General features: G+C 39.9%; 1 protein-coding gene across 1 annotated transcript; it reads right to left on the bottom strand.

The window, feature by feature from the left end:
• Positions 1 to 3,272: 3,272 nt before the first annotated feature.
• Positions 3,273 to 24,776, bottom strand: LOC135464826 (neuromedin-U receptor 2-like). The gene is made up of 2 exons (XM_064742397.1): positions 24,464 to 24,776; positions 3,273 to 4,024 (listed from the first exon to the last, which is right to left on the bottom strand). Exons 1-2 carry the CDS (start codon positions 24,774 to 24,776, stop codon positions 3,273 to 3,275), a joined length of 1,065 nt encoding a protein of 354 aa, XP_064598467.1.
• Between the last annotated feature and the right edge of the window lie 276 nt (positions 24,777 to 25,052).

Raw genomic sequence — 25,052 nt, 5'->3', positions numbered from 1 at the left:
TCTATTAAGACCTGTGCCATCCTTGATGATACACATCGCTATGTCCATCTGTTTGCTTAAATATATTTGACTTATTATTTATGTATAAATCTGAACAAAGGCTGTGTGGTTAGAGCAGAAGACAGTCCGTTCGAGTGCGTGCATACTAAACACTTCTGAATTTTTGATCTCTGATATCAGTTATTCCATCCACACAGCTGTATCTCTCAAGGCGTTTTTATATTAATCCATTAATATTACATATCGGCTTCTGTACTGTATTTGATGAATCATTCTTTCTCTGTTCATCTCCATGCTGTAACACGGGAATGTCATGACAAGACTGTAGTATCAGGCGCTCTACGATATACGGTCTTTATAACAGTTTTGATAAAACAGATGCCATTCATAAATCGACGTTACTTTGGACCATTTTCATAAGGCCATATACCTTTTATGCGTAAATAAATGATGAGTATACTGCACTCTGTAAGGTTGCGTCATTTCGGCAGGGAATTCTTTCCGTGACGTTTCGTGCAAGTATCCCTAGTTTATACTTAAAATCTGTATGTTCTCAATGTTAAGCTGACATGTGCTTACGCACCAAAAATGATTCTCATGCTTATCATCACAATAACGAACTAAAATTCATATTTCCTTTTAAAAATTTCCCAAAGGACTAACCATTCTATGAAAATGTTGAGGAGACTTCTTTGTGTGTCATTTTACCTGTTGATACAGTATGATCATTATCTGGACACACTATCCCATTATCCATACATACCATCAGCGGTATATAAGACGGGCTCGGAAAAGCCAAATTTGCATACGTCTGGTAAACAGCAAACCAATCTTTGCAAAATTTTCATTTCCTGTATGTAAAGTGTTGCCCAACTCTTCTTTGGGAGATTTTATGTGAATACACTACCGGCCCGAGTTTCGCCAGCTATTGATTCTGACAGTGTTAAACCGGAGATGCCAACAGTCTCTCTTCCGTTTGCCCCGTCTCCAAATCTCATATCCAACATTACTACTTGTTTTTTATGCATTGTTAAGACTCTTTTGACCGAGATGTACTTCTTTGCTTCCGGTAATTGTTGCCGAATGGAGCTGAATAACGTCTTCGCCGGAGGCATGGCTGCAGTTGCTTTTTCTTAACACAGCCATAAGATCGGATGCGGTGGAGCAAGTTTTGAGAGTGAAGTGGTTAGTTTATTTTGTGATTCGTGTACCAAAAATCACGGCTCTACAACCACTTTTAAGATACATGTAATTCAGTGAGTAGCTCTTCAGCAACACCGTGACCTCACCATGCTCCGGCACGCCGTCCGGCACAGATGGAATCTCCATAATGTGCCGGCTGACAGGGCTTGAAGCCGTCTCCTTTGTTTACTGTAGTTTGGTCTCTACAGCTCGAAATTCCACTGCACGCTGCTGACCCATTACTCAATGGAGAATTAGTCAATTAGATTAGCCAATGTAGCTTCTCTAAAATTATAAAACAGAGGTGCTCCAGGCAAAAAAGAACTTGATTAAACGTAATAAATTCAGATAAAACTTTTTTTAGCTTTCTAAGACACTCAAGAAAAGCACCATAATGCCTACCGAGGACACTCTATTTAATAAAGATGAGGTGATCTGAGTACATATGCCCTCTTAGATTCTTCACAGATCTCCAAGGGTGTCGTATCCCATTACTGCAACGTGTAATATTTACACTTTTATAGTAATTGTACTGACTGTGAAAGAGATTCACTTGTTAATTATCCAATGGCTCAAGGCTTTGACACAAGGACAGAAACAAAAATAACTATCATAATTTTGAAATCCCTTTGAAATGTTTAATCATATACACAGTTGGGAATCTTTCTTTTAACAGGTGAACAAATAAGATATACAAATAGATGACAGATTTCATTACACAACTGTGTGCATTTTTCGGAAATGTCTTGATAAATCCACGGCAATACACTTTCAAAAACAATCGTTTGATTTGTTATCTGTAAAAACATATATGTATTTACATGCAAGAAGACAATTTCTTTTTCTACAGCCAAACCGGTTTTGGAATAATTCCAAAACGCGTCATGATCCCTTTTAATTCTGATTTGACTCCAGACCCCTTACACAATAATGTATTTACGAAAAAATGATTGTCCCTGCGTTACCTGGCATTTTTGTCAGGTTGTAGGCAAATTGCCATTTCGAAACGATATGAATGATGCTCTGCCGATACGGCGTTAAATCTTAACCATTCTTTCAAGCGCCCAAATGCGGCACCGCTTGAGCATCTTCCAGACGAATTAAGTTACAGTTAGGAAGTCCTAACCACAATCCTCAAATGTTATTATTTGTTATCACTCAGATCTATAGTTAACTCAGACAACGGTTGGCTCCTCATTGACTTCACTGACTGGTCTTTAAAAAGTTATTATCTTATTATTCATTTGCGACAGGGCAACTGGGCAGTATCGCAAGTGTCAAAATGGAATTTAAACTTGGAGTTCAAGTCCACATAGGCGTGATTACACAATAATGACATATTTATATTATAAAAGACTAACAACACAGAAAGTAAAATCAGGGACCGGTTTCATGAAGCATACTTGGGTTAAGTAGCCCTTATCTAAGTGGATCCATACCTCTACAACATGGTTGTCATGGTAGTTAAGGGTTTACAGAGCTGAGTGAGCTCGATAAAACCGGCCCAAGGTCAACGACAACAGTGCCATAGTTACCCTGATCACAGTATTCACGTATTTAGACAAATATACAGTTATATACACTTAATGTTAATATCGTTTACAAAAGACACTTGATCTGAAAAATCACAAACTAGAGCACCAAAGATGACAGGGAGAGATAATTCTGAGTTCTGCGCCTGGCGAGTCAAATATAGATATGATTAGGCTTGTGATGTTTTTATAGACTTCTTCGCACTTTTCTTTGAGAGATTATAAACAAAGTTTTGATTGTAGGAACTTTCAAGCTCTTAAACGTATGTAGGTGGATTCCTTTCAAGGCCACAAATTAATTACAAACTTCCCCCCATACTAATAATCAAAGCTAGCAGAAAAACAAGAACAATGCTGGGATAAATTGTCGTGAAGACCAGGTCTGATCAATGAAATACAGGATCGTTCGATTAAAACTTACTGCAATTATTGAGCATATGACATGGGGGCAATTTATCAGTTTTTAATATAGAAACTAATATGGCCATTTAAAATGTGAGGCTGGTCGTCTTAACAAAAGCATTCAGGTCGATCCATTATCATGCTGTGGGTGATAATTCATGTTCTACTAGATGGTTGTTTTGACGACGACATCTGCAGGAGGCCAGTGTTCTGTAGGAACTTCACGCGACCTCTACAGGTGCGATGCAGCGCCAGGCGGAATTTGGAAGACACCATGTTGTATATGAGCGGGTTGATAGCACTGTTTACGTACAGCAACAGTCGAGGTATCCAACGGACGTAGTTGTAAATCTCCGTACCCAAGGCAAGCACTTTGTATTTAGGCGTGTAGATAAACCACAGGCTTATGACGCGAAAGGGCAGCACACAGATGACGAAGGCGAGAATGATGGCCACGAGCATGTGCACCAATTGCTGACGCGTCTTAAGAACGTGATGACGTCGTCGCTTCTCATCTAATGACATTCGAATGTCGTCAAAGGAGAGTCGGCGTATAATAGCCACGTAGACGTACACGAACACAGCCGAGGGGATGGCGTAAAACACCAGCATCATTGAGATGATGTAGAAGCGATGCCAGCGTCCGATCAGTTTGATAGTACAGATAGGAACTCTTGTGCCGTCGTAAAAGCCAGAGAACTTGTACACAGAAAAGACTGGCAGAGGGACAGCGACCAGGGAGGCGGCTACCCATATGACTACTGTGACCTTGACCGCTCTGCTCTCGGTACACACGGACTGAGCCCTCAGTGGGTGACATATTGCCAGGTATCTCTCCAGGCTGATAGCCAGTATTGTCAGAACAGAGGCGTTAGAGGCGGTGTTCTCCAGGAATGGCTCGATCTTGCCTGAAACCAGAAGTATTTATTTATTTATTTATTGGTGCCCATAGCAATGCTCAAGAATTTATTCACTTATATATGAGTATGGTTACATTGATGAATCGGAGAGCCCGGAGTACTGTAGCTGGAGGAAACCGGAGTAGCTGCAGGAAACCTTGGTGCCAGGTGGAAACCAATGCCCTTGGCTACATATCTGACAAATCTCCTGACGTAAAACTACAGCAGACGCAGTGTTCTCATTGGTCAGGCTTTTAACCACCTGAGTCAGGAAAGCAAAATTACTCCAGATGTTTAAAAATGGTCCCACAAATGTCCGTGGGCATTTGTTTTAAACTGCTTTAATACAAATTAATCTTGCGGAATCTACACTATTTAATTATCCTTAAAAAACTTGCTGGCACACAAAAAAAGAATTTCTCGGCTTGAATTGCTACAAGGGGACTATACTTTGTATATTTAGATAAGGCAAAGATCATGTACGATAATATGCCTTGTCTCCAACCAAAGAGGAAAAGGAGGTGCACAGAAAGTTAAGCAAAATTACATACTTCAAAACGTACGGTGGTACATTAAAGTGTACACTTATCATTGTTAATTTAACGCATATAAATCAAACATACGCTAGAAATACATAAACCACGCCTGCGTTGTTACCGTGGTTACCACGATGATAACACTACAGGGGTCTAATCGTCCATCATTAATCAGGGTCGCTGACATTTTTAAGCCATTTTACTGCAAGATAAGGCGTATATCTTCAAAACGAAAGGAGGAAAAACTGTCCAGTGTAACCCGTGTGATCTCATGCTGAAAAAGCTAACTACATTGACATCTGTTCCAAGTGACATCTTGACTCCAGTGGGAAACCGCTGTGTCACGTTCAACAACAACGTAACTTAACAACAATTAGTAAGGTGATAAGTCAAAATCGCCCTAGGAGACTCCAAAGACTTATAGACCCGGACCGGTAATAAATAAAGTAAGTTTGCCTTTGAAGTGTGTTTCTCAAAGCCAGACCGATTTAGGTTATTGATCCACCGGTGGAGGCCACTATTGAATTAGACGGTGACGAAGAAGTCTCTGATAGACTAGCAGTGGTGTCCAGTGAGATGTAATCAATAACTGGCGTACGTCTAGCTGTCAGTTTTGCTGGCGATGAGTTGGCCTTTGTGATTGTTCCAACTCCCGCATTGCCCCGTGATTCACCGGTTTAGTATAATGTCGCCTTCACCACTAGGCCATCGCAATGGCACAAAGCTGCGCTTAAAGGAAAGGAAACAACTATAACAACTATGCATAGATTTATCGAAAGCACTAGTGCATATATACGTACAAATCTATGTTAACAATCTCAAACAAACGAATGCCACAAATGAGATGAATTCTGTCAAATTCTTGGAAAGTTGTTGGAGAAATACTGGGTTATCGCCAATGGTCCAGAGCTGTAAAGTTCCATGTAAATCAGTTGGGTTAAACCTTACCACATCCTAACCACAGGAAACAGCCGACCCGAGTTTTTTCTTGGGGGACTGTATTTTGAGACAATATGATTGGCCAAACATAAGACATCAACTGAGATACGGCAATGAAAGTACAACTCTTTTATACACAAGCTTTTTATGTCAAAACTGATTTTGACTTTATTACCGGTTACATGAAGACCCCATTTTCGACAAAAAGCGAACAATATGTTTTTTTCACAATATATATACAAAATCATTGAGTTTTTTTCTTTAATCTAGACTGGATAACAGGGATGATATTGTTAATTACTTATTTATTTATTTATTTGATTGGTGTTTTACGCCGTACTCAAGAATATTTCACTTATACGACGGCGGCCAGCATTATGGTGGGTGGAAACCGGGCACAGCCCGGGGGAAACCCACGACCATCCACAGGTTGCTGACAGACCTTCCCACGTACGACCGGAGAGGAAGCCAGCATGAGCTGGACTTGAACTCACAGCGACCGCATTGGTGAGAGACTCCTGGGTCATTACGCTGCGCTAGCGCGCTAACCAACTGAGCCACGGAGGCCCCGATATTTGTTAAGCAGAAGTTTACGCAGTTTAATTAGGGTAGACAACAGACAAAGTAGCAGACACTGATTAACGATTCAGATTGGTTTGGTTGTAAAGACAGGGATATACATCCATATCGATGATGTTTAATTCCGCTTGCGTGTTGTATGTTGTATAAAAGAATAGTTAAAAAGGGAAACACGAATTTAGAGCCAAAGAGGAAACGAAAAAATATACACGCGAGGAGTGCTAATTGGAGATTAAGTTGGTTAAATTTGTCTCAGTTGACATGGTGTATTCGCTTGTACACCAGTTTTCGTCAACATGACACCAGGCTAAACCTGCCCGGGAGCACTCACAGAGTTCATTACAGCGAAATTTCTCTTCATATCTCCGACAAGCAGTTTTGAAAAAACTTTAAAGGAATTCCTTTAAAGCGTTTGGGTGCTTGGATTCGTTTCGGCTGAAAAACAGAAAAAGAAAAACAACAGCAACAAATTAATCGCTCCTTGCGTGATTCGTGACCTACGTTTCCAGCAAGTTTCCGGAAAAGTCAGACTATTGTATTGGGAGTTTTGTGCTTGTAGACTGGGGGACACAGGGGAAAACGTCATATACAACGTGTCATTGACATGTACAATATTAGACAAGGAAACAAATGGCCTGCAGTAACTTAGCTAATCACTGCTCTTTCATGCCACTGGGCCTGTTTTAGGAAAAAATAGGGAAATTTTGGCGTCAGAGACAGTTGGAAATGAACTGGTGATAATTATTACAGAATGCGCTAACACCTGTGCATCTTCAGGGTGTATCATCAGAAAACTGAGAACGCGATAACATCTGTACATCTTTCCAAAACTAAGTGTATTGTGTTGGAACAAGACAACACCTGTACATCTCCCTACCGGATGTATTATCCGGGAATGCTATAACGCCTGTACATCTTCCTTACCGGGTGTATCATCGCAGAATGAGATGGCATCTATGCATCTTCATTACCGGGTGTATCATCACAGAATGTGATAACACCTGTACATCTTCCTTTCCTGGTGTATCATCGCAGAATGTGATAACACTGTACATCTTCCTTACTGGGTGTATCATCACAGAATGTGATAACACCTGTACATCTTCCTTACCGGGTGTATCATCACAGAATGTGATAACACCTGTACATCTTCCTTACCGGGTGTATCATCACAGAATGTGAGACCACCTATACATCTTCCTTACCGGGTGTATCATCACAGGACAGAAAACGCCATAACAATTTTTCAGTCATTTGACGATGCGAAATCTTTTAGGTGTGTGTTCATATGCTGTGTCTTCTTGTGGCAGGGAGAGACCATGCCTCCAGAATGCTGCTACCACTGAATTATCATGCTTAAGAAACCTGACATGACACCCAGTCACTTTACACTGACACCGGGTCAACCAGTCCAGTTTCCTTGCTGTAACTTCTCAGTTACAGGACGCTCTAGCCATTCATTGACAATTGGGAAGGTGTACAACAGTCATTTCAACGCCTAGATTTAAATAAATTTCCTATTCTATCAGTATCTTCTATCTTCATCGTACTTGTGTGTGTCTGTCGAATTTGACTTTCTACTTATTTTATGTGTGTCATGTGAATGATGACAGGTTGTAATTGTCCGCTAACAGCTCCACATATTGATACAGACTGTAAATTATTGACAAGATCCTATAATGCTAAATCTGAAAGTGACATATTGGACCAAGCATACGCCGTTATTGAAGGTATATGTACGTATACTCATTAAATAGTACATATTGTCACCGGCCATTGTACAGTCTGGTAGTTAGCCAGATCTGTAGGTAAGAGATGTCAAGGAATGTTCACAGTTCATGGCCCAGATGAAGTACATAAGGATGTATGCACGTTAATGAAATGAGCTGCTTGCGGCGGCTCTCAGACGACCTGATAACCCAAGCTAGTGTTTCCAGGGTTATTAGTACAGACGGCGAAATCCATAGATCAATTCCTTTTTTTGAGATGCACGAATAACTAGCTGACGTCCAGTTGACCGTATATCATTCGAACTAATTCTCCATATCACCGTTTGATATCGACCGAATAATCTTTACTTTTTAAGTAAAGACTTTGAATGCTTGAAATATACGGCAATTACAGATGTATGTATGGGCAGAGGATCCAAGGAGATCGACCTCCGGAATCTTTGACTCTCGTGTTGCCATCTGTAAAGTAAATCGGCCGATTATTGTTAAACTTTTGTTTTTGGCATTATGTGCTTCTTAGATATAGATCTAGGGCTACCAATAGTGTATCAATCTTTTGATCTGTTTAGGCGCCTCCTGGTGTAAATGGAATTAAAATGAACAAGACTATAGTGATTGTCATTATTAAGACATGTAGGTGTATTGTAGCGTCATCGTTCAATATATATGTTAAAATTAGCTCATGCAGCCGTTCTATACCAACTTACTACGGATAGCCCGCCGTCGTATGTCACCCGGCAAGAAAATTTGACTAAACTTTGTAACTTAATACCATCTTAGTTCGATGTACATTGCATCCACAAGTTACAAAAGATGCCAAAACTAGCTTCAATCCTCATTTTTAACAATAATAGATCCAGTGAAACTTTTGATTAAAGAAGTCAACCTGGCAATCGCTTTGTTTCATGTTCAAACTTCGGGCAAGGTCCTTTGAAAGACAAACTGTTGATGGCGAATTCTAATGCTTAAAGTACCCTCACACCTGAATGCAAATGAAAAATAAATCTCCCAGCAAGTACCTTGCGGAAGCTCGAATTCAAAACATGGCAGAGGTTGGTTTTACTTCAAACGACTGAACAGCTGGATTACGGTCAATAGATTGTTTATTGATGCAGGCTTTGGCATGTCTACACTTTGCATGACTGAGGAATCACTATCCCTAATGTAAGGATGAGTTTGAGTTACAAAGGTCAGTGAAACTTTCTTTCTGGAATAGATAGACAGCCGTCCATGGCTCTACGGAAATGGAGCTCCTTCCGGACGGTCAATTTGAAGTTTTTCTCAGACGTATGTTTTGCTGTTCCGTCACTGACGACTACAATCAAATTTTGATTTTCACCCAACACTGAATTACTTCGTCTCTCCGGGTTTTGATACAGAATTCATCGGAATCGCGTAACTCAGCTGCGATTTTGCCCTGGTTTCTTCTGTCTAACACGCAATCTATTAGTAAAAGCCGAAACAAAACATGAATTGTGCCTTTGCTTACCACCCGCCGTGGATATCAGCTGACATTTAACCAAATGAACAACAAATATATGAAAAGTGACAAATATACTATGTTATCATGTCTTCGGTGAAAGCCCACATGTAAAGTATGTTCGCCTGCAATTTTGAAAACTTCTACGATTGCATGCTGTTGTGACGAACGGTAAAACTGCATGACGAACTGTACGATTGCTGTTTTGACGAACTGTACAAATGCACGCTGTTGTGACAAACTGTACGATTGCATGATGTTGTGACAAACTGTACGATTGCATGATGTTGTGACAAACTGTAAGACTGCATGCAGTTGTGATGAACTGTAATAATGCGTGCTGCTGTGACGAAGTATAAGACTGCATGCTGTTGTGACACACTGTAAGACTGCATGTTGTTGTGACACACTGTACGACGGTATGCTGTTGTGACACACTGTACGACGGTATGCTATTGTGACAGACTGTAAGACTGTATGCTGTCGTGACGAAATGTGAGACTGCATGGAGAACTGTACGATTGCATGCTGTTGTGACGAATTGTACGACCGTATGCTGTTGTGACACACTGTGAGACTGGACAAACCGTACGATTGCACGTTGTTGTGACAAACCGTACGATTGCATGCTGCTGACTATAAGACTGTATGCTTTTGCTCTTCCTTGGTTGTTGTGTTTTAATTCGAACTGCCTAAATCACGTATGTTTGGTGCATGTATGATTGCAACTCCATTTTTAGCTTTCGAACGTAACATTCCTTGGTCGCTTCGTGTTGTTAAGCCACATCTCTGGTTCCTATCTCGTTTAATGGAAGAACGAATTAGAAATATCGGCGTGTTTTCCAAGCTTTCATAAGCCTCTTCGTCTGTACACGGCATAAGAAGTGTACAAGTGACGTAAATGTCCCCTGCCAAGGCTTTGTTCACAAGTGAAAGACGCTGTTCTGAACTTATGCAATCTCCTTACGCCCGGTGTCCTGGGTCACTCAGCAGTAATACAACAATGGAGGAACAGGATTCTGTGATTCTCGCAATCGATGACCTTTTGGAAACTCGGTCTGGTTTTGACAAGCTGACAACTGGAAATCTGAACTGGAATGTCTGCAGTATTTTATCTCATATACAGATGATATGGATTAGTCAGGGAAAGCAGGAGATCGTAATCTAGTTGTACACTTCGCGAAACGATAGCTTAGTGTGCGAAGGCAATATGCATCTTATGCAATTCAAATAAGCAACATATTTTTGTATTGTGTAATTGTCACATGGGAATTTGGAACTGCTTACACGTGTAACGTACAGTTTAGCAGATGATAGTCCAAGTTAGGGACTTGCAAGGGGGGGGAGAGCCTATACGACGATGACTTTGGTACAGTACCATTGCCGTCAACACAGATGTCTCCGTTCGTTGAAATGACGGGGAAGACAATAATTGGCATAAAGCAGTAGTACGTCAAACATGTACACACTAAACGGCAATAAGAAATAGTTAGAATAAGAATTAAGACTTGAACTGACTTTTTGTTCCAGTTTATAGGAATAGATCTATTATGCATTTAACAATACAATAGTTTTGTCCGACATATTCATCCTTCTGAGTGTCAAGAAACGGAGGGTTTCATATTCCGGAAACTGTAATCTACCTAAGGAAGTGTTACGCACCCTACTAATTTATGTATCCTGTGAACTTACAAATCAAGGAATCAATAGAATTATACTGTTGTTAAACCTATACCGATTCAGGTACTTGGTATTTCAGTTTCATGTTCGAAATTGGAACGGAAACCACTGAACGTACGTGAATAATCTAATCTAGCGTACGTTCCCTAGTACAGCTTGGTAAATGCCCATTAGTCAGTGTGTTATTTTGGATATTTTTTATCTATGACAAACAATTATAATTAGTAACAGGTGATAGCCTAATTACCATGGACAACGGAGCTTTTTGAAGTTGCAACTGAATCATGAAATAGATTTTATACAGTGTGTATAAAATTACAAGCCACCACATGAAACTTTGCATATATTTCGGACATTAATATCAGGCAAAGGTAAATGTCGCAAACCGATGCTCAGACATACATGTAGCTAAGCACAGAGAAAGGTGGTTGTGAAGTCATACCGAAGAAGAATCGAACCATGGGCGAGTAAACACATCCTACACCTACAAGATGTGATGCACCAGGATGTAGAAAATAGCAATATGAGCCACTGAAATATCGAACAAACATCAAATTACAGAAAGCCTTTTTTGTGTAAGAGAAAATGTTCGATTTACCAGGACAAAAGCTGTGAAAGTTCAAGTTCTAACCTTGATGGTTATTATACTTACTGCTCTCTGCCATGATAAACTTAACACTGGGTTTGTTAACTGTTTCAGGCGTCCAAGGTAACAAATTATTTCGTAAGAAAGAATCTGTTATTTAGATGAAAACTCCATGTTAATCGTAGATGCATAGCATTTGGCATTTTATATGGCCTCCTCAGAACTGACAAAGATATTTTGAAATTTGATAATTCAGCTAAAAATCGTGCCTAAAAGTGCCTATTAATTGTCATAACAACTGAAACAAATTAAATATAGGGCGGGAAATTCAGCATCACTGTTTTGGGATCGTGTCGCGCACAAGAATATGAGAGAGGATCTTAAGAATACATGGTTTGTCCTATGCGTTAAGCAAACCTGCATTTTCGAAATGCGTTCAAATGTATTGGAATGCTTTTTCTGAGGGAAGATGTACAAAAAGAATCGTATAATTTTGTCGGCAATAACACCAGTTATAAGTTTTTATCAAGGGTTTACTTCCATTCACAAATTATCCAACAAAAACATGTTGTTGAAACAAATTCAACATCAGTATTTAAACGGCGTATTTCCAGCCACAGACGCTAACAAGTGGAGGTTTAAAATTTACGAATGGCTTATTTCATAAAATACCCGGTTTGTTGCTGTGTAGGTCATCCCAAACAGCCTTGACCTTGCTGTAGGTAGGTTTAACGAGCACTGGTGACCAGTCAGATGACTGGTTGATAAATAAGGATCTTTTAGAAATGGAAAAATTACGCTAATATAATTAATACAGGTTTTCTTTACTGACATTTTACCTGCATTTGTATTAAATACATTAGTTCCGCTACATCAAATGACTCGGGTAAGGGGCCAAATGTCAGTACATCACTGTTTATGTCAGACGCACTGATGACTTTACCTGACTCAGTTACCATGCCATATATTTAGTCAGCTGACTGATGTTTTACGCGGTACTTCCATTTCAGTTATACGACGGTGGCCAGGATTATGGTGAGTAGAAACCTGGCAGGAACCGGGGAAATTCACGACCATCCACAGGTTGCTGACAGACCTTCCCACGTACGGCAGGAGAGGAAGCAAGCATGAGCTGATCTTGAACTCACAGAGACTGCATCTGAGAGGATCCTGAGCCAATGTTCTTACTTGCGACTCGGCCACGGAGATCCCCCTCATTCCACCCCAACCTGGGCTATGTCTAGTAAGATATTAAGTTATGAACTACGACTTTACTTGGCTCAGGTAGACATGGCAAGTGGCTGTACGTCACGGGTGATAACAGAGCAGATATTAAGTGTTCCACTATGACTTTACCACGTTGTTATAAACATGTCCAGTGAATACATCACATTTCATGACCAGAAATCGATCACACTGTTCTCCGGCCTTTGGTTTAACAGATTTCCCAATGCGTTTCATCTGTGTGCCGATAGGTCGCTCCTCGTATATTCATAGATCAGCATAGTAAACCTACTAAGTGTGCACAATATTTTCGACCGAAACTAATACCCGAGAGGGAAACGGAGAAAATTGCCTGTCGTACAAAATTAAAAAAAGTTCTTTTCATCGGCTGCGGACACTACGCAAAAAACCTCTTTTACAGGAAGACTCGAACTGGATCCAGTTGGTGCATACTGACCGGAAACTGTACAACAACCCCATGCAGATCTTTCAAACCCGTCTGAAACAGTCTGTACTTAGGATTAATAAAAAATTAGCTCATTATTTTTTCACATGGAATACATCAGCACAGCCGAGACGTTGTGATCTCGGATAAGCACTCTTAATTCGGGTGCTTATTTCTGTTTTCGGAATCACAACATGAAGTCGGACGGATATCATTGTGAATTTCATTACTTGTACTGTCCTAACTGTATCCCTAGGCTGCAAATTAAAAGGACACGGCTTAATCCATCAATGCGAGAGACAAGAAGCTTAGATGAGATTCATAAGACAAGCATTGCTGCCTGCTGTTAATAGAATGGGGCCTATTTGAAGGAGTCTGTGGCTCTGCGCAAAGATGAATCAGTGCATAAGAAAGATTAGCTTCTCCCCAACTATGAGCTTGTGCCTGGGGAACAGTAAACTTCTATCGCTGGCTCCAGTTAATACGCCTGCATTCCAAAGCAGTCCTGAAACCAAGCAGTCGTTAGGTGTGTATACATATCCTGTAGGTTCTTGTAGCAGAGCTAATCTATGCCGCCAAGTGCTGCTGCCACTGAAGTATCATATCGAAGACACCAGACACCCCACCTAGTCCCATTGACAATGGGTCCACCAGTCATGTTTCCTTGCTCTGACCTCTCAGTGCTGAGCGCCAGGCGAGGCAGCAACAAATACCATTTAAAAGTCTTTGGTATCATCCGATCCGATTTTGATCTCGATGCGGTCTGAAACCATGGGGGTTTAAAACCATGGGGTCGTTTAGTAATACAAATGGATGGTGTCATTGTTATATATAGAACACTCCGACTAGTTACACATGCATTGTCTTATGGACTTGTACCCTTTTTCGTTGGGGTGAACACTTGAATGTCTGGGTGTCTTGACATGAAAGAAAGACAATAACAGCAAATAAAACAGCATTACATTACATGTGTACTCTAAAATACATGTATTACATCAGAAAGCCCATTCTCTTGATAGAAAACAGCAAACAAAATACTAAGAACATTAAAATTTTTGTACTGTCACGGCTTCACAAATAAATCTAGTAGATGTTTAACGCGTTTCATGGCTATGGTGATATTTTTACAATCTGGTAACTCACGCACCCTGGAGAACTTATGTATCCAGGGAACTGTTGTACAATCTGGTAACTCACGCACCCTGGAGAACTTACGATCCAGGGAACTGCTGTACAATCTGGTAACTCACGCACCCTGGAGAACTTACGTATCCAGGGAACTGCTGTACAATCTGGTAACTCGCGCACCCTGGAGAACTAACGTATCCAGGGAACTGTTGTACAATCTGGTAACTCACCCACCCTGGAGAACTTACGTATCCAGGGAACTGTTGTACAATATAGTAACTCACGCACCCTGGAGAACTTACTAATCTTGGGGACTGACGAATCCTGTGGACACGCATGCTAGAAAATTTACTAATCCTGGGGGTGTCGGACATCCTGGGTACGTTACGTATCATGGGATTTACGTGTCCTGGGGACTTACACATCATGGGGACTTACACATCATGGGGACTTACGTATCCTTGGGACTTACTAATGCTGATGTTCAACATGTGATGAAGATAGCCCTGGCAACTGGTACCCATTTTGAGAATTTTTTTATAAAAGTATGTACAAATCATATGCTTTTGGATATTAAATTGTTAAATTGTGGGAGGGCCCGGTTTCCTCCCATCATAATGCTGGCCGCCGTCGTATAAGTGAAATATTCTTGAGTACGGCGTAAAACACCAATCAAGTAAGAAACAAATAAATGTTACTCGGGAAAATACCCTGGAGAAACCACCTTCATTCATCAAACAGGACTAAAAGGAGTATGTGGATGCCACAATTGTTTTTTTATTTTCATTCCTCCTCACCTAAACATTTGCCTTTCATCCTTCACTAAACACAACGTTATTCTACTAGCCCCCACTAATTTGAATTATTTGCTTTGGGGTCTCGTTACATAAAGACTCGGTCTTCACGATCCCTTTTCTAGCCACTTGGATATTTTAGTGTTGTTTGGCATGGTCGTTTCCTTGAGTTACCGGACCAACAGTTGTTTATGTTTGGATAAGATATAACATACTTACATATAAAAGCACCTGCCTTTCAGACGGGGTCGCACTTCATTCCAACCTTCTATTATCTTAGCTATGGCATTTTTGGCCGATGTCTATAAACCTACTGTTGCAGTCCATACCAAGCTGCTATTCGTGCCTGGTTGCCCTTAATGTGGTATAATTTCCTCTCAAGTTGTTCAGTCCAGATAATCTACCAAATAAGGGAGTTCGGTCATTCTACTACAAACAACATACTTGTTGTTCCAGTCTGGACTGAGAAAGCCCCACGCGGGGTAGAAATAGAACTTATACAATAAATCGGGACGTAGTTTATTCTAAAATGTGCTGTATAATATAGGCCTTTTGTATCGTTTTCCTAGACTTAATTTATTTCATTAACACAGAAAGTGCGGTGATGAAAATCTTCAACGTTGCGGACCACGAGAGAAACCTTATACAGTGTTAGCCGACAATGTTCAGAATGTGTTTGCCTTTCAACAGCCACAACAGGCCCCAATGTATCATTAAAATTGCCATTTGCAAATGGCTCATCTCCATTTCCTGTACATGTAATAGCATGTACGTAGACAATTTTGATGTACAGTCTTTTGCCATCTCACATTGCTAAAAACGTGATGAAAAAGATACCGCTACATTGCGCCCGCCTTCATACACATGTAACATTTGACAAAGACACAAGCATGCAGGAATTTCCAAATCCCGACTCCTCACAGAATAGTTTTGAGAAATGTCTGTACAACCTATAGTAATAAGGATGTGTGAATATATCACTACAGTAGGCACATATGCCGTGACCGCAGTGCACAGGTAATAAAAATATAATGTTAGAAAGTCTAGCCGAGCCATTCTGGCAGTATGGCTAGCGCAACGTAATAACCCTAGAGTCTTTCACCTATGCGGTCGCTGTGAGTTCAAGTCCAGCTCATGCTGGCTTCCTCTCCGGCCGTACGTGGGTAACTTTGTCAGCAACCTGCGGATGGTCGTGGGTTTCCCCGGGGCTTTGCCCGGTTTCCACCTACCATAATGCTGGCCGCCGTGGTATAGGGAAGTATTCTTGAGTACGGCGTAAAACACCAATCAGTTAAATAAATAAATAAATAAATAACATAACATAAATAGGAAATCCTGCACATTATAGTATTTGGGAAGCAAAGTACATAAAAAGTTACAACAAATTCGTAAATATGTCACCTTATTGTCAAGAAGGCATAGAATGGGACAAAATGCTTCGATGGGCAATGTCTCTGCACAATAATAACAATATAGAAAGCGATCAGATGGCACCATACGGTTCATTCAATTAATTGTTACTTCCCTGCAACTTAGATTTGCTAAATAACGCAATTTGCGTTTTGAAACAAAGATTTACTCAAAATCTGATCTGTTGCATTGACTACCGTGAAGCATGAAATAAACACTACTCCATGTAGCCTGTAAGCAACGGATAAACACTAACCCCAAGCGTAAGTCGACTAGCGGTCACAGACAGCTGGGTCCAACTACACAAAGTCGACCTACATGAACAGTTTACGTTGAAAAGTTTGACAAAAGCATGGTGTCATGAGCAAACGTCACCAACTGGCGCAAGCACGCATAGATCGATACAAGTGGATGTTCAGGGTTGCAGAAAAGTAGAGCTGCTCTGAGCAACTGTATTTAACCTCAACTAATTTATTTCTCTGTTTATTTCCCCTGTATTCAGATACTTTTTGATTTTATGTACAGGTTATATTATTTTAACTCTTGATGAGACGATGTAGCATACCATGACGGTCACTGACCTACATTTACGTACATGTTTGATGGCGTGTATGTATTTATTTGATTGGTGTGTTACGCCTTACTGAAGAATATTTCACTTACATGCAACAGCGGCCGGTAATATGGTGAGGGTAAATAGGAAAAAGTGGTTGTGTGTGATGTACATATATTCTGTAAACAATTAATCTGTGCTTAGTTACTGTTAACATAATTTCTTAAATAATAACAAAGTATAGTTTAGCTTTTTAACAAAACTAAACAAATTTAATGATACACGTACGTTAATGTGAATGTTACACGATACAAGCGTATATATGACATACTCTGTATGCAAATGAAAATAAATATGTTTACAAACAAAGATAACTGAAAAGAAATCATGTAATTGTGATCTTTTCATGTTATAGCACAAATGACAAGATGCTTTTGTAGAGATGTAGCGGGAAAACATGATCACAACTGAGGACTCACCAAACCAGCAGTAAAACACCTCTTAAAGTAGGGAAAGTGTACAGTGCGTATATAGTTTCCTGGAAAATAAGGCACAAAAACAAACTTAATGTGAAAACTCCGGAATAGACCATAAAGCTTGAATACCTGTATAATATCAATAAGGTCATCGTCTATTGTAGGCAAGAACAAAAATAATTGTGAGGCCACACAGAAAAGAGAACAAACACCAGAAGAGACTTAAATGATGTGCCGTTTAGTCTTTACGTTTTAAAACTCAATTTTAGGGAAATGGATTATGCTGAAAGAACATTAATGAAGTTCCAAATCATCATGTCCAACATTTTTATAGCGATAGAAGTCAATCTTATTTGCATGTTTTTCACATTTTGATGATAAAGTTGTTCATTTCTGTAAAAAAATAATCTAATTTAATGTGGAAAGACTGGGCCCGGCATTATCATGTGTAAATAGCATTATAAACTGCCCACTGTTTTGAATCTATGAGGGACATGGATGTTAATGATTCAAACAACAGAACTAATCAAATAAACATTCATTTACAGGAAATCTATATTTGAACAGAAATTGTCGAACCCCATAATGACAGGCAAGCATGTCAGATGACAGACGAACTAGAATGATTTCCATACATACTGTCGCAGTATGTTGGCAGCAAGTGATTTGTTGTGAGTTTTGTCCATTTTACCTGCGGTTTTCTAATACATACAGAACACCCGTCACAAGGGCGGCACTCATCACATCACAGACAAATACAGTATTTGTTGAGTTTGTTGTGGCGTTACATGCATCATTTGAGTTTCTGGCAAAACCAAATTGTCTTCTACTATAAATAACCCTTCAGTTGCCAATAAATTTACCAGTTCTTTTATAAACCCATGGCCGGCACAGCATTCAACACCATATTCGTCAAAATGCGGCTCGTGCAGCTGACTCTTGTGACACCCAGCTTAAACCTAGCCATTATGAACTCATAGGTTTTATTTCTATTCACAAATAATCAAGCAACGATTATTTTATGGGCTTTGTTTCTGATCACAAAAAATCAGCAACATAGGTATGACCGAAACCTGTGGAGTATCAATGTTTTCCACGCCACCGATACTTACTGTTTCTGTACTCCCTTAAATCACTTAAATTTGTTGTTACACGTGACCCCGTGTTGCTCTCTCCACCAAACACCATTCCAATCTATCGTACCGAAGCTATGTCAAAAGACACCTGGTTACTTGACACGAGTGAAAAGCCCCGTAATCCTGCGTATTTAGTACGAGAAAAATTTTCATTGGAGGCAGGTTGTCCACCACTGACCATCACATTTCCAACGAAATAATAATTACTTCAACAATACCGTCAATGATTGCCAACACCTGGTCCATAAGTAGTCTTCTTTATCTTCTTTATCCGACCTTTATAACAAATCCGTCAAAATGAAGGCCCGTATTCACCCTCCCGTTTTTTATTCATTCGCAGTAATTTTAGCACTGTTCTAGGGCTAGCTGCAACAGTCTACATCTACCACCTCGCTATGCTTTAACTTTGCGGAAGGTCAGATCGCAATGAAGCCATGTTTAGACTCGTTTATACATCCGTAAGTGAACTTCCGGAAACCGGCGAATTATATACCTACTTCCCTGCACCAAATATCAACTGTTGCTCTATATCAGAGAAAAAATGATGGACACAAAAACCCGCCAGAGTAAGTTGTCCGGTGTACCTGGCGCATTTATCCTGGGGGATAAAATTCGACTCACTGCAGTTTAAGTCAATCCTCAGATATTATTAATAGTATATAGGATTGACCCAAACTCATTTGTACATCTAAAGACTAAGCCGACGTGATTAAAACAGTCATTGTTACTGAAATTTAACCTCTTTTTAAATATTTAAACTGAGAAATATATTAGTTTTATTTTTACTATTTTACCAAAATAGTTGACCTCACTTCACATATTACGTCAGACCACGTATTAAGTTTCGCAGCATGACTTTACCTAGCTCAGATAACATGCCACGTGGCCGAATAACAAAGGTTATGACTGACCGTATATAAAGTTTCGAGCTATGAATCCATGTTGATAGCAAAATAGATGCCAAAACAGAGCCACACTACGTGTATATTAAACTCAACTGTGGATCTACTCGAATACTTGGCTCCGGTAACGTTCAAAGCGGCTGTACATCACTGGTTATAAATTATGCATATATTAACTTCCGTTCTATGACTTTACCTGGCTCAGGTAACTTTTCACGTGACTGTACATTACGGATCGTAGCACATCAGATATAAAGAATGCTAGAAATTTCATTTCACATTCCGGTCCTCCATTTTAACTTTCCGCTCAATTAAAGATATAAACAGAATTTAAATTGAAAAGATATGGGCCAAGGAAGACGTGTTTTCTTAGGTGCACACAATTTCGGGGTTTAACTCACTGAGGGTGATTGCGAAAAGGCCTGCCTCTGGAAAATGTTTCTGCTTCCTGCTACCATTTGCCATCAGCTGGGCACCACTTCTTCTTATGTATGTAAGCTTGGGGTTTAACGTCGTTTAACGTGGGTCCTATATACAGGTTAACACAAACAACAACCTTCTTCACCCCACCGGGTCATCGGGGGACAGGTTTATAAATATATTGCTTAGGATTTTCAAGACAACGCACCAGTTTATGCTAGCAATATAATTTAAATTCTACAGAAGTAAGTCTATTCTCATTTTGTCTTTTTCTTTTACAACATAATGCTTTGAAATTTGACACGCGTTTATCTGAATATTTATGTAAAAACGGTCATGTATAGTTTTTATATTTTTAAAAAGATTAGTAAAAGAATATCAGTCTCCTAAATGTTTCGAAATTAATTATCACTCAGAAATATCCAAGACGAATATTAAAAATCTGTGGGACCTTTTTCAGCTTAAATAATGAACATTTGAACGCTAACATCTTTTGGAAAATTTTGGTTATTAGCTTTTAGAATAAATACACGCAGACATACGACTATCAATATTTTGTGCTAAAACATAACCCGGGGAAAACCCAAGACCATTCGCAGGTGGCTGCCAGGCCTTCCCACGTAAGGCCGGAAAGGAAGCCAGCATGAGCTAGACTTGAACTCACAGCGACCGCATTGGCGAGAGGTTCCTAGGTCATTACACTGCGCTAGCACGCTAGCCAACTGAGCCACGGAGGCCCCCGACATGTTTATAGGGTCAGTAGGAGTAAATTAAGGCATGATAGCTATTCTGCAATGGTAGCTTTATCACACATGTTGATAAATGAAAAGTCACCTTTTAACATGCGCAAATTTCAAAATCAAGGGAAACCTCAATATACCGTGGACAGTTCTCAGTTAATAATATAATCAGACCAGTTTGAAAGGGTGGTTTGTATTGTTTATGAAGCAAAAAAATTCAGCAGCCCACATTTTGGTTATATACTGTATTAACTGAATATTCAGCTGACCTGTGCAATACATGTAAGTTTGGCAAGGCTTTCAGCTGAGTTGATAACAGTTTATCAATGGTTTAAATGCCCTGCTGTGTACTTCTTTTATTTACACCCATCATTTCAGTGACTTATGGTACATTAGCTGAGGTAAGTAAACGTCCCTGTCATTTCCTCACCTGTGATCAACATGTCTGAAAACTACAATGTCACAGCATATTTTTGATCACATTTTTTGACTTTCAATCAAGAATGATGGTAATTGAAAGTATCTCCAAACACTTAATAAGATTAAGAATTAAATTATTTCGTTATACTCTGTGCAGAGTGTAAATGTCAAAAAACAACAAGTAAACACAAAAAAGGGAAAACACACTATTTTGGTGTGTATGTCAGACGCAATGTTTCTTTTTTTCACGTTTTTACAACCTAGTAAATTGCCTCTAAAACACTGACAGTTGCCTTTTCTGACCATATTGTGAACAGTGGTATCGCATAAGGTTTTTGCCACTTGATAAATGCAGACTGCTAAACTACTTCATTAAAATGCTCAGGCATACTTGTTCCATAAATGCATTAATTGAATGGACCCTAAAGTAAATTATTTCTTAACGGATATATCATTCGTTGTTGAAGACACTACTTTGCAAATGGAGCGGTGTCCTTGAATTAGATTCGATTCGAGAAGATTAGATTGGTGGAACATTCTACCACGAGCGCTGGACATCAGGCAACATCAGGTAACAGGACTTGAACATGGATAATTATAAAAATGTAACATTACTGCTAGTTCAGTAGCATTTTAAAAGACGTGACAAAGCCATGACTGTACTTTCCAAAGGTGCTTGTGATTAACATGTAACCATCACTGGAAGATTTTCCAGGGATACACTAATTACTTCCAGAGCGTTCCAACCAGAACGTTGTTTCATAGATGTCAGAATATTCGTTCTTAAGAGATGAAATTGTGCGTGCAGCAGTAAAGCAGACAGGTCTCCAGGTTTAACATACAAAAACATGTTACAAAACACTCTAGCATCCTTAAGTTTATGTCTTGTGTCGTTTTCTGATTGCAAAGAAAATTGTTGATGCCGTGCTTCTCGGCCCTATATCTCACCCCTCTTCCAAGCCAGATAGGGCTAAATGTCATCTTTAATCAACAAATCTGCCATTATGTCTGAGAAGAATAGCGCAATGACCCAGAAGCCTCCCACCAATGCGGTCGTTGTGAGTTCAAGTCCAGCTCATGCTGGCTTCCTCTCCGGTCGTGGGTTTCCCCGGGCTCTGCCCGCTTCCCTCCCACCATAATGCTGGCCGCCGTCGTATAAGTGATATATTCTTGAGTACGGAGTAAAACACCAATCAAATAAATAAACAAATTATCGCAACATAAACTAAAGACATGCACCAACTTAAAAATAGCAAAGGGATTTGGCCAGCCTGGCTGGTACCAATATGTGAAATTTTAGACCTTGGCCCATGGACTATTTTATGCATGACTAGAAGTCGATCATTACTCTGTCCCTTAGGCTTTGGTTTAACTGATTTCACTGTGCCTTTTATCTGCGTTCCTGTAGATGGCTTGTCGTTTATTCTTAGATCAGCATAGTAAATCTACTTACTATACAAGGTTTTTCGACTGAAACTAATGCTATAGGCGGATCCTGAGAAAATTGCCTGTCGTACTGACTTAAGGAACAGAGGGCATCTCCCTCTCCTCCACTGTTCAATCTCACTGTTACTGTATAATACACATCGTCTGCGAGAGGGCTCGACCTGGACCGGAACTGGTGCACACTGTCCGGAAACCGCACAACAGTCCCTGGCACATGTTTAAAAGACGTTCGAGTGCTCGAAATAGTATCTGCTTAGCCCTAGATGGTTTGATTAAAAAATCATCTCCTTATCTTGTGGCATGAAATGCATCAGTGATAGTCTAGATCGTTTGATGTCGTCTAACAACTCTTTGGGTGTTTTTTCCGTTGAACGAAATTACGAGCTGAAGCCCGTCGTCGCGAATCTCATCGCCCTTACTTAGTCCTAACTGAGCCTCTGGGCGGCCAATTAAAATGGTAGCTGAATCCATCTTGGTGAGGAAAGCGGCTTAACTCAGCCACCAAGCGACCAGCGGTATGGCCTGCTTATAGAAAGTGGGACAGTGGGAAAGTTAGGGACTCTGAGCGGAGATTGATGGGCCTACACGGAAGAGACTACAGCGGCTTTCCTTACGTGGCAAGATCTGCCAAAAACCTGGTGGGTTTCCCCCGGCCTATTTCCGGTTGAATCACATTATAATGCTGGCCTCCTTCGTATAGGAGTGAAATACTCTTGAGTGCGTCGTAAAACACTAATCGAATAAATAAATAAATTTATGAATGCAGCGGGATCCTAATTTAGTGCATATGTCTGAGAATATAACCAGCATCCAGTGCTCTAATGGGTATATGACACTAAGGAATGATTTTTAAGATACCATTATTTACTTACTATTTATAAAAAAAACCCACACATTTTAAAAGTAAATACTTCAAATAATGGCACATAATTATCAAGATACAGAGTGTTAGTTTGTATACAATACTTGTTTTTCGAAGAAATGTTAAAACTTTGCGGTGAGTGCAATCAGTATTAATGAGTGTGGTCATTTAATGACCTCCTGATTTTTGTTATCTTTGCATGTCGTTATGACAATGTCTGTTTTGGAAAATACCTCGGCAAAGTTACTTTTCTTCACGATACCACATCAGTATTTAAACCTAATGATTGGTTCGGTTTGTTTGTGTTCCCCATAACTTTGAACACAGTGGCAATGTTCAACAAAACAGGATAATTTTTTTCAAAAATGTCACGATTGTACTTTTTAAAAAACTTTTCATCTATTAAGAATTTTGTCACGTGACACAACAATGACTGGCGAGCGATTCTTTCAGTGGAACTGGGACGAAATGACGTCGATTGTTTTTTCATTATAAGTAAACTTGTGTTGCAGTCAGAGCCATCTAATCTGCAGTAATTTTAAGTTTATAATTTGCAAAACTTGAAATTACCTTGAACAAGCTCGTTTGTTCCCGGAGTCTTCTTGCAACATATATACATGGAAGTTACGTGACTAAGTTAAATTATGTAGTACATAAAAACGGATTGCAAAATCTTCTCAAGACGAAAGATAGACGATCAATAACGTATTGGCATGGCAACAAGCTGCAAAAATACTAGAAGCAGAATTCAAAGCACCAATTTAATCTAGCCAGATCAGGTCTGTTCATCGATGCAATCTGCCATTTAGGCCCCTATCAAGAAAATGAATTCGACTTGATGGCATATTTAGCTGCTTTTATAACAATGGCAGCTGTAATAATCAGCTTGCTTACATATATTTCCCTTCAAGGTAAACAAATAATCAAGTGTTAGGAATGTTATTGGTATGTTTTATACTTACACAATGCTGGTCCGAGAAGCCAGACTTCCTGCGTGCAAAACTCCATCACGGCCACCGGTTGGGCAATTAATAGAATGACCAGATCAGCAATGGCTAAACCATAAAGAAATGTCCCTGTCGGCTCAAATAAGACCCTGTTTTTACTCAGAACAATTGCCACGATGATATTACCGACAACGCCGAACACGAAAACCACAGAGTTTAGGAAAAGTATAAGCACGGTTTGATACCGAGGAGTCTTGAAGAACTCGGCACCTAAGAGTTCCAGTGGTGATTTTGACCCATTCAGATCCAGTTCTGAGATATTAGGCATTTTCCCGTGGTTTTCAGGTAATCAACCCTAAAAATCAGTATGTCCCTAGTTCAGGAACAGAACTGACTCCGCATCGCTGGATCGATGATCCACAGCTTGACAATGGGTCGCTAGCCGGTGGGTTTCACCGCCAGAAAACCCACGCCTTCCCTCACCGGATGATTTATCCGCACCGTCAGCTTCGCGCGCTCGCTCTATCACTAAATCCCGGAGATCACCTGGATACGTTTTCCTGCCCATACGACATGTTTTCACCATGTTTGTTCATGTTGATGG

Source organism: Liolophura sinensis, chromosome 1 (genome assembly GCF_032854445.1).
Source record: "Liolophura sinensis isolate JHLJ2023 chromosome 1, CUHK_Ljap_v2, whole genome shotgun sequence".
Classification (NCBI taxonomy): domain Eukaryota; kingdom Metazoa; phylum Mollusca; class Polyplacophora; order Chitonida; family Chitonidae; genus Liolophura; species Liolophura sinensis.
This window is presented reverse-complemented; position numbering and strand designations above follow the sequence as displayed.